This window comes from Toxotes jaculatrix, chromosome 6, assembly GCF_017976425.1.
Source record: "Toxotes jaculatrix isolate fToxJac2 chromosome 6, fToxJac2.pri, whole genome shotgun sequence".
NCBI lineage: Eukaryota > Metazoa > Chordata > Actinopteri > Toxotidae > Toxotes > Toxotes jaculatrix.
In genome coordinates, this window is record NC_054399.1 from 747,338 (window position 1) to 763,906 (window position 16,569).

Genomic DNA, 16,569 nt, shown 5'->3' on the forward strand with positions numbered 1-16,569 from the left:
CTAATAAGGTTCATAATTAATGAGATTTATCATAACAAACAGAGAAAGGTCCAGGCCTAAACTCATTTGGGTCCACACGGGCCTCCTTTCTGTGCCCTGTTAGTTCTGCATGGTGTCCTGCATTGGGAGTCAGTCTTTGAAGAAATCCCCTGCCCTTACATTGTGTTCTTTGCTTTCAAAGGGACAGAGTACAGAGACAAAGCTCGACTGGGAGTTAGGAAAGAAGCATTCCTGTGAGATATGAACGGGGAGAACATAGCTGATTCACACAGAAACTGCCATTAAGCGTATTCATATATTAATAATAAATCTAAATAATTTTTGAGCAGTTGTTTTATTGGATGAATGTGTTTGTAAGGAAGGTTAGAGGTCCTGCGTTTAGTGTTTGTTCAGGTGAGTCAGGTGAGTGTTACCACTGTCACTTCTCTCTGATATACACTTACTAATGGGACTGTACGTGCTCATTAACATCTGAATGAGTCAGAGTCTGCACTGCACACAGCCACAGTCTCAGTCTGGATTTTACTGTGTGAGTGATGTATGGGAAAGTAAATGTTAGACTCAGCTGTGGTTAATCCTGCGAGTCCAAACTTTTACCGCCTTTTCTTTTTCTTGAGTTCTTGGTACGTTCAGCAAAAACATTTGATACGTTTGCAAAATGGTTTTTATTTCTAAATAAATCTGTTCTGCAGCCCTTTGTTGCTCTTATCATGTGTTTGCTGTAAGTTGTCTTTAGGTTAGGTAGGGTTGAAGGTTAGTAAATAACCTGACAGGTCAGGAACAGGGCGTTTGGTGTACCAACTTCCTGTTTCTCTCTGTTTCAGAATAGATGTGGTACAGACAATACCCAGAGACCCCTGAGGATGAATGTAATCAAAGTATAGCAGCAGCTTTTAGGACACATGAATAAAAGCATTTTAATTAGTTCTAGTTTTTCTCTGCTTTGCATGTGTAAAATACCAAATCCCTAACCATAAATATGCTGTAACATACTTCATATTGAAAGGGATGAGTGATCAGATTTTACTCTGATGACTTCATATTGAAACACGTCTATCAAAGATTCATCATCAATCATGTTTTCTCTGATGTTTTCCTGAGGTTTCAGCCAGCATCCAGCACACATCAACTCTGTTTACATTATTTCATAGTAATACTGTTATTAATGTTATTAAAGACAATGTTGAACCATAATGTTGAACTACAGTCCATCTCTGTGTGGTGACATCAGTGTGTCTGTTTGTTTACAGCATGTTTACAGTCTGTACTGTAACACATTCCTGTCAGCACACTTACCACAATCTTCTCCTCCACCTCCTTCTCTTCTCTTCTCTTCCTTTATGTATCGGGCCCTCTGTCGACCTGATACACACAGAAACATGACTCATCGTTTTTGTAGAGTAAGATGCATGAAATGATTGGTTTCCTGCCTGGTTGCAGTATCCAGACTTCCTGCAGGGGTGAAACTGAAGGCAAGACTAAGTCTGTTTTTTCTCAGGTGTGAGGTGAATGTCTTTCTGCTGAGTACAGAGCTACACTTCCTGTTGTACGCTGATTTCAGCAGGAGCCTTGAAGAAGGCCTATCTATTGTGGAGCACTTTGACCCTTCCTGACAGTATGATCAGCATATGACTGCAGGGCAGTGTGCTGTGACACTGGTCGAAGGTTCAGGACAGTGGATTACTTTCAGGAAACCATTACTGACACTTAAACTTGATAGATTTTTTAAGCTCTTCTCTTAATGAATAGGAACTGGATTTCCTTATGGAGCACGTTAGCACGTGAAAGCCAGTGAGTGTGGACTCTTTGGAACAGCAGGTAGGACAGAAGGAGATTCCCTGCAGGTACCTTTTTCTCTGACGGTCAGCAGGTGGGCAGTGTTTGACTGTTCTTTTTTTAGAAACAAAAAAATCCATCATTATTATGCAGCAGGTGTTAAATGATAGTAAACTGGTCATTAGCTGTTGTCAATAGTTTACCATGAAATATAAACCTTAAAGAATGGTGTCAGTTAACAGTAGCACGTCATTACACTGGTAATAGAAATGGTTGAGATTCACTGTGGTGTGTTTTGCTGTTGTAGCCTGTTGTGCATTAGAAGTGCTTCCTCAGTAAAATGAACACGACTCAGGACTTGACAGAAGCGTATCGGTAAAAGCTGCAGGCAAAGAAATGTGTTGTTCAAGTCGTATAAAAAAACCTGCAGACTTTCTGAATGAATGGAATCATCAGTTAATGACAGTCCTCACTCAGCAGGCTTTTACTGGAAAATGATCAGATAATTTCAAGTATTGATCGTGGCATCAGACGCAGGCAAATTTATTTGCCACTGCTGAGTTTGAAAAGTAAGTAGCTTTATGGATTCAGCCAATACTGACTGCTGTGTCTGAGCAGCCGGGGCAGCTCTTCCTAAACTGAAGGGCGCTGGGTTATAATGATGCTCAGCAGCTGCTGGATAAGAATGGTGGAACTCTTTCTCTCATGGTTATAACAGAGACTGTGCTTAATGTGGAGGGTGGGAAATATTTACCTGGGCCACTTGCTGAATGTTATTCCTGGGATGTTTTTACCAAATGCTCTTCATTCTCCATTCCCCACAGGTGGCGACAGACAAGGTTGCTGGTAAGCTGAGTTCTACTCTCTCATGGGTGAAGAACTCGGTGTCCCACACGGTCAGTCAGATGGCTAGCCAGGTGGCCACGCCCACGTCCCTGCAGACCACCGCTACCTCTTCGTCCACGTCTCTGTCCTCGCCTGCCCTCTCGCCGTCCTCGCCCGTGCAGCTCAGTCCCGATGATGTGGAACTGCTTGCCAAGCTCGAGGAGCAGAACAGGTAAAGAGTGAAAGCTTCTCCTGCCGGTGAACTTCACAGCGTCAGAGGGTGGCAGAGGGCAGACTTCCTGTAGAAGACGTTTAGAACATGACAAAGTACATAAAGGCTACCAATGAAAATCAGTAACATCAAACACACAACTGTTAACTGCTCGAGCCTGCAGTTAACAGTTAACACATCATCACCGCTCAGCGTGACCGTCTGCGACACCATCAGCACAGAAGTTAAACCTGATGTGGAGCAGTCATTAGCTAGTTGATGAGAATTCAGCGAGCTCATGCTGCAGGACGTGGCCCTTAGTCGTCCTGAGGGAAGAAGCTCAGACTGTCCATAAGGAAGGGTGGACAGAACCATCATCATCATTCTTGTCAGCAGTGGACAGATTACCATGCTCAGAAAGTGGAAAAGAGGGTGTCATTAGCTTCCTGCTCACCCCACACGAGTCAAACTGTTCAGGCTGCAGTGATATTCTCATGAGCTTATTCATTATATTATGTAGATACCACTAAAAGAATTCTGAACATAATATTGACTGTTAGATTTATATTAAAAAGAAAAAGTTAGCATTCGAAGCATTATTTATCTCATGATTTGTTATTGTGTCCTTGCCTTGTTTCCTCTACACACCTGCACTTCACAGTCACTCCTGCCACCCCACACACACACACACACACACACATACACACACACACACACACACACACACACACACACACACACACACACACACACACACACACACACACACACACACACACACACACACGTGGCTGACTTCCAGCAGGTTGTGACTTGCCCCAGCTGAAATGTTGATGAAGTAGAATGTAACCCTGTGGTTTGCTGGGTTCTGGAGGATTCATTGCTCTCAGTGTTGAGCTGTTTGGCAAAGAAAATGATGCTTTGTTCTTTGTGGATTTGTTCACTTTTGGTCATTGTTTTCTTCTTGCTGGCCAGTTGGAAGTTCAAGTTATTGGTTGCTGTGTTATTTTAGGCTGACTGACCCTGTGTGACCTGGACCTTGTTAGCCTGGATGCAGTTTCTGCAGGACTAAGTTGGGTCCTGGTCCTTGGCTCTGACAGTATACGTGATAGTTTGCTCGGGGCTGTGGCTCTGTGTGGGACTGACTCATCCACTGACTGAACGGTAAAGGGCAATGCTGCTGAACAACGGCCGGCTCTGAGCACTGTGTTTGAAGTTCTTTTTTAGGTGTAGGTTCCTCATCCGATCAGGTAGCTCTAAGTTCTCTAAACTGTAGGTTCCAAAAATTTACATCACAACAAGTTTAGCTGTTGATGGTTTTATCTGAACACTGGACCCAGAAAGTTGTAAACTGAGAAGTGAACAGTGTGCAGTCCCCGAGGTGCCCCTCGTTACATCAGATTAAACAGCTGTTAGAGGATGACGCAGCACTCTCTCTCACCCTTGCCTGGTGCAGTGTGTCAGCAGGCAGTGAAGAAGACAGCAGAGCTCTGCTGAATCCAGAGGCCGGTGACACCTGTGATGTTGTTCCTTAATCAGAGGATTTAAAAATGAACCAGGAAAACATTTTCTCCCTGAGATCGTCTGACTGCTCCCCGGCACACAGATCCACAGCTGGGCCCTTCTGACTGACGGTGCGGCCTCTTCTTTCTAAACCAACCCGTAGCAACATGCTAATCGCTACCAAACACACAAATCTTATCACTGTGTCATCAAGGTGTTTATAAGACCGGTGCAACAACAGGAGGGAGGACTTTGGCTCTCGTGTATAGTACAGATACTGTGATGTGTCCTGCACTTGCTTACCAAGTGTTTGTGTGTTTGCTGAGGCCTTTGTACCCTGTACAGAGCAGATAAAAGGCCCCAGCATTCAGCAGCGTCACACAGATGAGGAAGTCCCACGCTGACTGCTGCAGCCTGTAAATCAGACATGCCAGAGACATGAGGAGTACATCATGAGTTTATCTTGGTAAGGTTTGTAGTATTTCATGGCTCGTTCTGCTGCTGTAATGAACTGAAAATTGAAGTCGTGGCGTTGTAACACTCCTGAGTGGGAATGTGCTTCTCGTTTGGTTTTTTGTCCAAGTTCAAAATTTAATCTAAATTCCCTTTTTCCTCACTGTAAATATTCCCTGACCTAAAGTCTTTTTCTTCAGTTTTCCGTATGTTGTATCCTTCAAGCTTCAGAGCTGTGTTTGACGACTAGTGAATTATTAGCAGAGCTCTGAGTATGTTCAGGTTCATGTGTTGTGCAGGCTGGCACTGCAGTGAGTGTATCCAGGCAGTTTCTGCTAAACTCAAGCAAAAAGATGTTCCTTTTATTCAGGCTTTAGCTCCGTGTCAGAGCTGAATAACAGGGAAGAAGGTCTCCTGCAGGCTGGTCTTTCTGGCCATCCATTTCCCTCCCTCCCACATGACCCAGATTTGGCTGTAACCCTAGCCATTCTTGGAGCATGCTCAGTGACGTCACAGGCTCCAGTGGAGAGGCCCCGGCCTTTTTCCGAGATCAGGTGTCTGAGCCTTTGTGTCTCTGTCGTGAGCTCCTCTTTGCTGCACAGGTTGGGAGTCGCTGCTTCTTTTCTCTGCACGCTGATCCTTGATCAGATCGCTGTCAGCAACGTCACAGACAAACTGATAAGAGTGATACAGAGCACAGTCAACCAGCTGCAGACCAGCAGGCCACGTTCAGCCTTTCATTCTGAAGATGAGGTGTTTTTAATGTCAGCATTAACCTGCTAGTTACTGTGAGACTTTGAATAAGAGGATTTTTGTGGGTTTCCATTAACTGAGTTTACAGGCACTGCTGTTGAACACCAGCTGTTTGACTGTTACCAGTGATGTTGTTCAGTTTCAGGCCAATTCTTCAGTCAGGTGTGAAGTTTCAGACTTAGCTCACCTGAAGAGCAGAATAAATTGCTAATTAACAGCTAATAGTCCAGCTCTGACAGCCAGCCACTGCAGTACATCATCAGACTAGCTGGAACAACACAGTTAAAAACCTCGGAGAAATCTGGAAGGTAAAAATACAGAGGATGTGATGAAGGCTATGATTTGGCCTTTGTGTGATTTAGAGTTCATAGTGAAACTTAAAGTTATTGAGCGTGGCAGAGGAGCTGCAGTGTGTCGAAGGAGGATCACAGATCATTGGGGTTAGCTTCAGTTTGTTGGCTGTGAGGAGCGATAATTATGGATTCAGTGGTTTTGAAAAGAATTCTGGGAAAAAAGTGTCTGAACAACACATTCATGTTATTTTCATTCAGTGTTTAGTAAAGGTGGAAGAGAGACGTATGAATTAGGTTTCAGTAAATGGCTGAAGCAAACACTGTAAAGATGTAGTGTCTGTACACAGTGTTTGAAATGGTGACACTTCATCCAACCTCTTACCTCCACCACAGGCTGCTGGAGACAGACAGCAAGTCTCTGCGCTCCATGAATGGCTCCAGGCGGAACAGTGGCTCCTCGCTGGTGTCCAGCTCCTCTGCCTCCTCCAACCTCTCCCACCTGGAGGAGGACTCGTGGATTCTCTGGGGAAGAATTGTTAATGAGTGGGAGGAGGTACGCAAGAAGAAGGAGAAGCAGCTCAAGGTGAGACCAGTGCACATGTCTACCTGTGACGTGACAGTGTGCAGACCTGCTTAAGAGCTTTAGGAGCTTTGCTGAGATTTGGCCTGGCTGCTGAAGAGGAGGCTAACACACTGGAGCTGTATGAATGGACTTTTTACACTTTCATTTTTTGTCTGCATCTTTGATAATTGCACATTTTACAAAATGACCAATAATATTACATCCATAATATTCCAGGTCCCAAAGAAAAGACAGAGCAGCTGCCACGATAAATGGCTTTAACTTTATAAGAAAGTTCAAATGTAGGCTGCACAGTTATTCTGATGATACGCATGTGCGTCCCGGGCCTGACTGTCACAACAGCCCTGTCTGTCTCAGTGTTGACTTGGTCCAGAAATAACGTCTCAGGCTATCTTTGTCCTAAGTGACCCTGCAGTGTTGGTAATGAACTTTTTTATTTTGGTTCTTGACATCTGAAGCTAATTTTAGGTTGCTTGTTTCTACAGTTACTCTCTGAAGTCTTGTGATAAGCCTTTGCCCAGTCACTGTCAGTGGTTGTCTGATTTAAGAGTGAACACACATGACCACAAAAACCAAGAGCCCTGCTCAGCACTGTGTTGGACCACCTGCTCACAGTGACTCAGCAGGGAACCTGTAAAATAAAGCTTTGACGGACAGATGTTTCTGCTGCTGCTGCATTTTAGTTCATCATGGCACCTGAATGACTGGATGACAGTACTGCACTGCAGGCAGCGGGAAGCATCCGTTTGGCCCGTTCATGTTCAGCTTTTCCACCCAGCAGCTCTACAGTCACAGTGACTGAGTGCTCAGCACCATCAGGCCTTTCTAACAGACTGTCACTGCTGCTGTTGCATGAACCCGTTGATGAAGATACATGCACAGGGGCTGGAAAGGCCCGTGACTTCTGCAGGGGCAGGGCTTCTGTATTTCTTGTCCCTGCCTGTGTAAATGGGGAAGTGCTGTGAGGGACTGGTGAACACGCATGGGTGTTATTATGTAATTTAACAGAAGTAGTAATGACCAGATGGGTGCAACTAACCTGGGATGTTAATCATAACTGCTGAGGCCTCCACAAATTTCATGTTTTCTTCCCCTCAGCTGACGGAGAAAAGCAGTTTCTGTTGTATGAGGGAAGGAACCTTGAGTTTTCTTTGCCTGTCAGCAAATCCCCAGATGTGTTCATGTTTTCCACACTTCAGATTTCAGTAAGACCCACCGCTGATCATCACCTGAGAAATCTAATTAGTTTAGTGGACCTCAGGTTAAATGATAGATATGATTGTGATGGACATTTTATCTACATTAGAACAAAGGTGGTAAAAGTAGTGGTGGGGCTCAGAGAGCAGCTATGAGACGCTGCAGTGAGTCTGGGACCCCTGCTGAGAGCCTGTGTGGGTGGACCTCTGCTCCAGATGCACCCCGGACTGACCAGATGCAGGCGCACACACAGACACACACACACACAGACACACAGACACACACACACACACACACACACACACACCCCCACCTCAGCAGGAAAGACCAGTGCTCCCTGTCAGCACAGGAAATTGCTTAATCGAGTTGTATCAGCAGTAATATATGGAAACAGATCACACTCCTCACTGACTGTCTCTGGCAGTGGACTCTCTCATCATGAGACACACACTGTGTTGAAATGAGAAAATGCATGTCCATGGCTCTACACTCCAGCAAGAAATACCAGCGTCCCTCTTTCTGTCCACATGGTCGGTTTGTTTTCTTACACGTCTCCACTTTCTGTCATCCACTTTGTCCATGCACTGTTTTTGTTTTGCAGTCCCCAGACGTCCATTTAAATTCTACATGAATGTCGATAAAATTCCAGTAGATTAATAACAGCTTCACAAACTTTCTCTTCCTGCTCCATAGGATCTTGTTAGAAAAGGGATTCCTCACCACTTCCGGGCGATAGTGTGGCAGCTGTTGTGTAACGCCCAAAATATGCCCATCAAGGATCAGTACTCAGAACTCCTGAAGATGACGTCACCCTGTGAGAAGCTGATTCGCAGGGACATCGCCCGCACTTACCCTGAACACGAATTCTTCAAGGAGAAGGACAGCTTGGGACAGGAAGTGCTCTTCAATGTCATGAAGGTAAGTCTCCACCTGTGTCCGACGAACGTGGCTGTGTGCAGATAAAGATCATGTGTGCAGAGCAAACAAAGAGGTGCTAACAACACTTTGAGATTAAAAACCACAGCTGACCGTGTCTGTGATCATCACTCAGACTCATCCAGAGCTAACTCTTCTTACCTCAGGCATATTCCCTGGTGGACCGCGAGGTTGGCTATTGTCAAGGGAGTGCATTCATCGTCGGACTGCTACTGATGCAGGTGATGATCCATCGTCGCCACAGGCTCACACTGATTCACCAGCTTCCAGCAGCAGTTGGACCTGTTTAACCAAACAACAGGCAGATTCTGAGGTGTGATGTCATGCTGTGATTTTTCTAGATGCCAGAGGAAGAAGCTTTCTGCGTGTTTGTGAAGCTGATGCAGGACTACAGGTTACGGGAGCTCTTCAAACCCAGTATGGCTGAGCTGGGACTCTGCATGTACCAGTTTGAATGCATGATCCAGGTAGACACCTGACAGTCCACAGTGAAAAGTTATTCTGACAGTGTGGTAAAATGTACAGTGGTGACGCTGTGATTCTCCCTCACAGGAGCAACTCCCAGAGCTGCATATGCACTTCCAGGTTCAGAGCTTTCACACCTCCATGTATGCCTCTTCTTGGTTCCTCACCATCTTCCTCACCTCCTTTCCACTGCCTGTCGCCACCAGAATCTTTGACATTTTTATGTGTGAGGTGAGTTAAAAGGAACCGTGGCTATTCTCAAAACAATTTCTATGTTTGCACAGTTGTCATTGTATTTACTCAGCTTGCATTGTGCTCCTGTGTTCAGTGCCCAGGAAATACTATCACAGCTCTGTGTTTGAACCTTATTTTGCTGTTGCACTGTGGCTAACAGCCTCAGGCTGTAAAATGCAGAGGTGAAAATGTTAAAAATAAAAGGAGTAAGAATAAACTCTGAGATTAACACCAAGTGTTTGCACTTAGAAACGATGTAAGATTAACATTTATTCTGCTGCTTAAAGAATCACTGCATATAAGTCACAAATGAAATGAAGCTGACGGTCATTGAAAGGTTATGTGTTAGCGCCATCTGTTGGAGAAAACAAACACTACAGTTCATGTGTAATAGTTGCAGTGAGACCTGCTTCCTACAGATGACTCCTCAGTGATTACTGGTGTCTTTCCTCAGGGGCTGGAGATAGTTTTCCGTGTGGGACTGGCCATCCTTCAGATGAACCAGACTGAACTCATCCAGCTCGACATGGAGGGAATGTTACAGGTATATATATATGTACACCGAGGCCTCCACATCAGCAGCTCAGATTTCTGTTGGTCAATGTGCAGCACTGTGGAGGGAGGAACCTGCACCACACCCAGTTAACTGATACGTGTGTCCTCCCGGCTCGTACCTGAGCACATGCTGACATGTGAAGCAGTGCTTTGAGGTCAGAGGAACACCTGACTAAGATCTGAGTGTGTGTGGAACTCATCCTGCCTCTGTTTGCTCACTGTGCTCAAGCACTTTCAGAAAGTCATCCCACACCAGCTCGACAGTGGACCAGACAAGGTCATCCAGGCTGCTTATCAAGTCAAGTACAATGCCAAGAAGATGAAGAAGTACGTACACAAGCCCCAAACCTTTCTCTGTTTCCTAACATCACACCAACATTTCAGCCATGGATGCAGTGAGTTGTATGGTGGTCAAATAGAATTCTAATTTAATTTACTTAGCCTGTATTTTTCATACACTGTAACTAAGGCCTGTAAACATATTTCTTGTCTTGTTATTATTTAATATTTACACAAAAATTGTTAGGCACATTTTTTATTGTATAAAACTATAAATCAAAGTGTTTCCTCGTCTCCATGTTTTCATGCATTATTTAACTGGCAGACGTGGAAACTTTCTCTGGAATATTTTTTTGTTTTCATTCCTGTTGTGTCTTTCAGTGCTTCAGCTCACACCGGGCTAATTTTATTGACTGTCCATTTGATAAGCGACACTGACGTCGTCTTTTTTTCAGGTTAGAGAAAGAATACACTACAATCAAAACTAAAGAGATGGAGGAGCAGGTGGAGATAAAGGTAGGTGGAGTATGCTAAGCATGAGCTCTGATACTGAAATGTCTCGTCCATGGCGATGATGATGGATTCTGTTTCACGTGATTCTGTAACTCCTTGTTGTGCAGAGGCTGCGGACAGAGAACAGGCTCCTGAAGCAGAGGATAGACACACTAGAGAAAGTGAGTGCGTCACAGGTGCTCGCTCACCTGACAAACCGATGTCACCCCGCTCCCTGCTCATCAACATTACATTAACCCATCCAGCTGTATATGCTAACACATTATGCATCTGCTCCAGATGATGGAGTCTTGTCTTTCACTAACTGGGCCGTGTTAGTCCAAAGTCGTACACGATAAACGCCCGTGGACTGGTGCGGTCGGAGTTCTGATTGTAGATAAAGTTACTGTCAGACACAGAAGGCTGTGTTGGTGTCACGGTGACTTTCTGTGTTCGAATAACTTCACGCAGTGGAAGTTAAAATGCACCGGACTCCAGCCTGATGCCGTTTCAGTCGATACAAAGCGCTGCATGCCATGTTGCACTGTTTGTATGACTCAGCACCTTTTTGCGTCATTGAACGGGCGCTGCTGCTGCCGGGTAAAGGCACCATGCATGAGGTCTGCCTGGATAGGAGGGGTGTCTGCTGCACGGCGTCTGCCTGCAGGGAGGAACACTGTGGTCTGAACCAGTCCGTCATTTAAGACCAGCTTGAGGCTGCTGCTCTCTGATGGGTCTGTCACTTAACTCCCAGGACCTTTTAACTCCTCACTAACTGAAACCATTCAAAAGCTTGAATGTACCACATCAGCTGAACACACACTGTCAGTGTCATGCTGCTGTGCCACACTTCACTCTCAGCTTTAACTGTCCTGTGCTGTTTCCTGCCTGAAACCTCACTGTTATCAGCTCATTTGCACCTTTTTCACCACACCTGCATGCAATGTTCCTTTTCTGCTCGTGAATGTAAAGATCATTCTGCGCTCCATAAAGAAATGTTTCTAGAGGGAAAAAGAACATTGCATTTCTTCTCTAAAACAATCAGTTGTTCTTTTGTGTGCTTTAAACTGTCCTCTGGATTCTCTCTCTCTCTCTCTCTCTCTCTCTCTCTCTCTCTGCTGATATTTCTGTTTTGTAGGAAAGTGCTTCCTTGGCAGATAGATTGATCCAGGTATACTCCTCATTTTCTCTTTACCTGTATTACTTATGTTGCACCTTCCTTCTTCCTTCTGTCTGTCTTAGCACTGCATGCTTATGATTAGCACAGCGAAGGACACAGTAATCATGCAGAATCTAAGGAACTCTAACGATGATCTGAATTAAGAACCAAAGCAGATATCTGATTACAACTTTGAACAAGTGCATGGAACGTCAGACAACGTAAGACACTCACAGATCATGCTGAAGAAAGATGAGGAATTAAAGTGTAAATCACACTGTTAGATTTAAAACAAGCATGTCCTTAGAAAACCCAGTCCCTCGTCTCCTCCTCTCCACCCATTCCACCCTCTCGTCTCACTTTTTGTCGTGCTCACTTCACTCCCTCCTCGGTTGGTTATGTCCCAAGGGACAAGTGACTCGAGCTCAGGAGGCAGAGGAGAACTACCTGGTCAAGCGGGAGCTGGCTACAGTCAAACAGCAGAGCGAGGAGGCCAGTGCTCAGCTGGAGCAGGCCAAGAAAATCATCAGCCAGCTCCAGCAGCAGCAGCAGCAGCAGCCACAAGCGGTAAGGAGGACCACAGAGTCCCCGGCTGGCAGGTTGGCAGCCAAGGCTTACCCTCAGATCCTGCCTAGTCCGTGACAGGAGCTGAGACATTCAGACTGGGACGTTTCCCACATCAGTTGGTGATGTGCAGAGCTGAAACCTCAGGCTGACCTTTGTAGAGTTCACAGCTCCACCAGCAACGGTGTGTTTTCACTAGGGCTTGGGCGCGTCACGGTGATCTGTCTCCCCTGCCCTGTTAGCACATACTGCCTAGCAACAAAATCCAAGCAGTGGCAGATGAGAGCTCGTGTCACTTTGCACACCGGCTTTGGGTAATGATCTGTTTTGGCATGCATGGATTCAAATTGGGACACGGTGTACGAGGCAGTTCAGCCACCATCTCCCGTCACGAGTGAATCTGTAAGCAGTTGTCTCAGAGGCTGGTAGATTTCACACTTGGCACCCTGTTCATATAACGGATCTGTTGACCTAACATTCTTAATTATTGATGGTTGGATTCCAGATGTAATGTGCAGCCATTACTGTGTTTTACATAATTTGCCACCTTGCTTCACAGTGAGCAGTCATCAATTATTTACATCCGTGTCAGCTGAATTCTTAGTGGAGTGTGATGAGGTGTTGAAGTGTGTTGTGTATTTTTACCAGAGTAACAAATACACAGTGGGGTCCAAACATCTGAGTATGTATATACTGTACCTATATATATATATATATTAGTTTTCTATGTAATGCCAGTATAGGTGGACACACAGATCAGTATTTGTTGTCCTGCTCTGCTGTCTCTGTCTCACTCACCTGTGCTGTCGGCTCATAGAAGGGGGCCCCTCGGTACTCTGAGGAGTCTGTCCTGCAGCTGGAGAGAGAGCTCGTTCAGGCCCGACTGAAGGAGGCAGAGTCCCAGTGTGCGCTCAAGGAGATGCAAGACAAGATCCTCGATATGGAAAAAGTGAGTTGGGGACTGTGGGACAGGTCCTCGGGCTGGGGTGGGGGTGTAGAGCCTCTGCAGATGGGGTGTGGATGACTAGGAGGAAAAATGGAGCCAAAATAAGTTGAATGAAAATGTAGTTAGCCGATGCTATCATTCTGATTTAACTCACATTCAACTGGTATCCTTCTTTATCTTCTGTCAGTGTTGATGTAACGGGGGCATTCCTGAAAACCTTATTCTGTGCCTGAACGCTGAATCATGATGAGGTTTAGCTCCGTCACTGTACACCCGACTGCTCCAGTTTTAAAACACATCTTTCTTACACGCCTTCCTCAGAGGAACACATCGCTACCAGATGACACCAACGTGGCACGACTACAGGAGGAGCTGATTGGTGTGAAGCTCAGGGAGGCAGAAGCTCTGACCGGCCTGAAAGAGCTGAGGCAGCAGGTCAGAGACCTGGAGGAGCACTGGCAGGTGAGCTCAGAACACAGGACAGTTTCTGTGAAATGGACAAAGGAAAGTTTTAAGGCAGTTTCATTCAGCGAGTGATGGAAAGGTGGACTCACTGTAACACCTCCCTCAGCGTCACTTGGCACGCACCGCTGGTCGCTGGAAGGACAGCCCCAAGAAGAACACGCTGAGTGAGCTGCAGGACGAGCTGATGAGCGTGAGGCTGCGTGAAGCTGAGGCCCAGGCAGTGCTCCGAGAAACACGGCAGAGGATGCTGGAGCTGGAGACACAGGTCAGAGGTCACATCAGCTTTCTAACCACATCAACCTGATCGAGCTCATTGCTTCTTTGGATTAAGGCTTTATCCTGTATTTTCACATTCTTAGCATTTGTGTCCTAGTAATGCAAGAAGTCATAGAAAAATAAAGGTATATTACAGTATGGCCACAACATCAAGTAAGGTGGATGCACAGTGTGTCTAATAAACATTAAAAAACCGACCTGTAACAGAGTGAACTGTCTGCCTGTACTGTCACTCAGTAGCCTTCAGGTGGCAGCAGTCATCAGCCAAACAGCTCAGACACTGTGTGAAGCAGTGCAGTCACCTGACAGCACTTTTGTGTTTGGATATATCTGAAAAGTTTGGAAATGTCAGTTCAATTAAAAAAAGTAAAAAAAACAAAGAAAAGAAAAAAGTTCTTGAATCGTTTTTGCTCACACAGAATCAGATTCACAGCAACCAGCTGCGACGGGCGGAGCAGGAGAGCCGCTGTCTCCAGGATCGTGTGCAGACACTGACGGTGCAAAATAAAGACCTGCATGTGCAGCTGCAAGAAATCAAGCGGCGACAAGCTGAAATCGAATGCAAGGTACACCTAAACACCTAACACTACGAACAGTGGGGCAAACCGCCATGCCACTCTATGGTGGCATAATCTGTGAGGTACAACCACAGAACCTATTCTGACAATATTATGCATTTATTTTTCTCCTGGTTAGAAAGAATAAGCAGCAGCTGTGTTCAGTCTTCTGCTTTGAGTCTGGTTTAGGAGTAAAAACATGTTTGAGGTTATAAAATGTTTGTTTGGTCTGTTGCCTTCAGATCCAACAGGAGGAAGCGACTTGTTCTGATAATATCTCTGAGCTGATGCTGCGAGATTTCTGTCAAACACTGTTGGCTGTACCCATCTCTCAGGAATTTCCCCTTCTAAGAATCACACATCCAGAAATAGAAAATACACAAATGTTGCACAATACGTGTTGTTATACTGTGCCAGTCAGCTTCTCCTGGGCCGAGCAGAGCTGCTGGTTAAACCGTGTCCTTACTGAGTTTTTCCTGGTGTGTTTCTCTGTAGAGTAAAGAGGAGGTGATGGCTGTGAGGCTGAGGGAAGCTGACAACATTGCTGCTATGGCTGAACTCCAGCAACAGATCTCAGAGCTGGAGATAGAGGTAAAGTATTCAGAGCCTTCAGCTTCAGCGTCCTCGGCCTACACTCAGTAACAAACAATCACATAATGAAAACAGCCTCTGTGTATTCTTCACTGATGGACACACGACGGTTTGGTTGCTCAGTTATAGTCGGTCAGCTTTGAGGGATAGACTACAGACATCATCTGCTTAATTTGGAATGATAGCGGTGATTTCCCCTGACAGATTTCTGTATTTGTGGAATCTGATAGAAGTCGAGGTGTTGTTTTGTCTCACGTTGCCACGGAGACGCCTTTGTCAATCAAATCTGATTAAACCAAGCCCACACAGTCCTTATGAAGCAGATTAGCTGAGTTATTTTTCGACTGCGGCTTCGTTAGTCATGAACATGTAATGTTACAGAGAAATACTTTACATTTCAAACCAGGGTTTCAGGGGCTTTTGTGCACAGGCATCACACTGGAGGTGGCATTATCAGGAGGTACAGTGTGTAGAGCACCAGTCCAGTTATGTGTTGTCTTATCTTACAGATTACAGTAAAAGCAAAACTCTGCCTCAAAACAGAACCTCGACATTTTTCAGCACATATTCCTTAAATCAGACGGACAGAGGATGTGTGACGTCCAACACACTGATTTTCTGTAGTTGCTGTACAAGAAATGACGGCATCGTGTTTTGGTTTCTAGCTGATTGTTTTTCAGCAGTGGAGATGATTTGTCACAATTTCTGTTTTTGGACAAATGTTAGATATTTGTCATTGTGGGTGAAGATTCTGAAGATTTGCATATGAACTCACTCCCTGTCAGAACAAGTGTCAGCGAGCAGGAGTGAAGAAACTCGTGTTTATCCCCAAACAAATGTAACTCTACGCACAACAAGGGTGACCAAAACAAATACAGGCCTGTCCTCACAGCACCGACACTCAGCAGCGACCACTGATCACTGATAAACGGATCAGAAGACAATCCTCACTCACTCTGGGCTCGTTTGTGGCTCAGCACACACATCATGATGAACAGTGAGTGTGACAACAGGCAGACGACGACAAACAACACAACACTGAATCCTAAACACTGTTCTCGCTTTAAATTTCATGATGAAATGAAGCTGAGGGTCTGTACACTCGGCCCGTACACACAGCCGGACGCTGCAGAGTCGGTGTTGTTTCTGTGGGGTCCTGCTGCTGCACGTCTGTGAACGTCTTTTTTTCATTTATAACTTTAAATTTCCACAAACTCGTTTGGCGTTCAGCAGCAGTCTCTACACACTGATCATGTGTGAATATAAAGCACATGGACACAGCACTGAGAACAGCCTGGGGCAGCTCAGAGCTGCAGACAGCTCATGCTGAATTAGTGGTGACTCTGTCACTGCCCTCTCTGCAGTCGGCTTTTTAAAGTACCTCTGCAAATGTATTCCTGAATGTAAGGTGTTTCAGATCGTCTAAGCTGAAGGCTCAGACTATTTATAAGTATGA

At 45.4% G+C, this 16,569-nt stretch overlaps 1 protein-coding gene across 1 annotated transcript in view; it reads left to right on the forward strand.

The window, feature by feature from the left end:
• Nucleotides 1–16,569, forward strand: part of evi5b (ecotropic viral integration site 5b) — a 33,474-nt gene that overhangs the window by 3,515 nt on the left and 13,390 nt on the right. Inside the window, exons 2-18 of the mRNA XM_041040342.1 lie at nucleotides 2,601–2,833; nucleotides 6,208–6,397; nucleotides 8,288–8,512; nucleotides 8,677–8,751; nucleotides 8,872–8,997; nucleotides 9,083–9,226; nucleotides 9,684–9,773; nucleotides 10,014–10,111; nucleotides 10,519–10,579; nucleotides 10,684–10,737; nucleotides 11,694–11,726; nucleotides 12,123–12,281; nucleotides 13,096–13,227; nucleotides 13,546–13,686; nucleotides 13,796–13,954; nucleotides 14,385–14,531; nucleotides 15,018–15,113. Coding sequence (XP_040896276.1) covers nucleotides 2,682–2,833; nucleotides 6,208–6,397; nucleotides 8,288–8,512; nucleotides 8,677–8,751; nucleotides 8,872–8,997; nucleotides 9,083–9,226; nucleotides 9,684–9,773; nucleotides 10,014–10,111; nucleotides 10,519–10,579; nucleotides 10,684–10,737; nucleotides 11,694–11,726; nucleotides 12,123–12,281; nucleotides 13,096–13,227; nucleotides 13,546–13,686; nucleotides 13,796–13,954; nucleotides 14,385–14,531; nucleotides 15,018–15,113 — 2,082 coding nt within the window. The 5' untranslated portion in view covers nucleotides 2,601–2,681. The remainder of the gene's footprint in view (nucleotides 1–2,600; nucleotides 2,834–6,207; nucleotides 6,398–8,287; nucleotides 8,513–8,676; nucleotides 8,752–8,871; nucleotides 8,998–9,082; nucleotides 9,227–9,683; nucleotides 9,774–10,013; nucleotides 10,112–10,518; nucleotides 10,580–10,683; nucleotides 10,738–11,693; nucleotides 11,727–12,122; nucleotides 12,282–13,095; nucleotides 13,228–13,545; nucleotides 13,687–13,795; nucleotides 13,955–14,384; nucleotides 14,532–15,017; nucleotides 15,114–16,569) is intronic.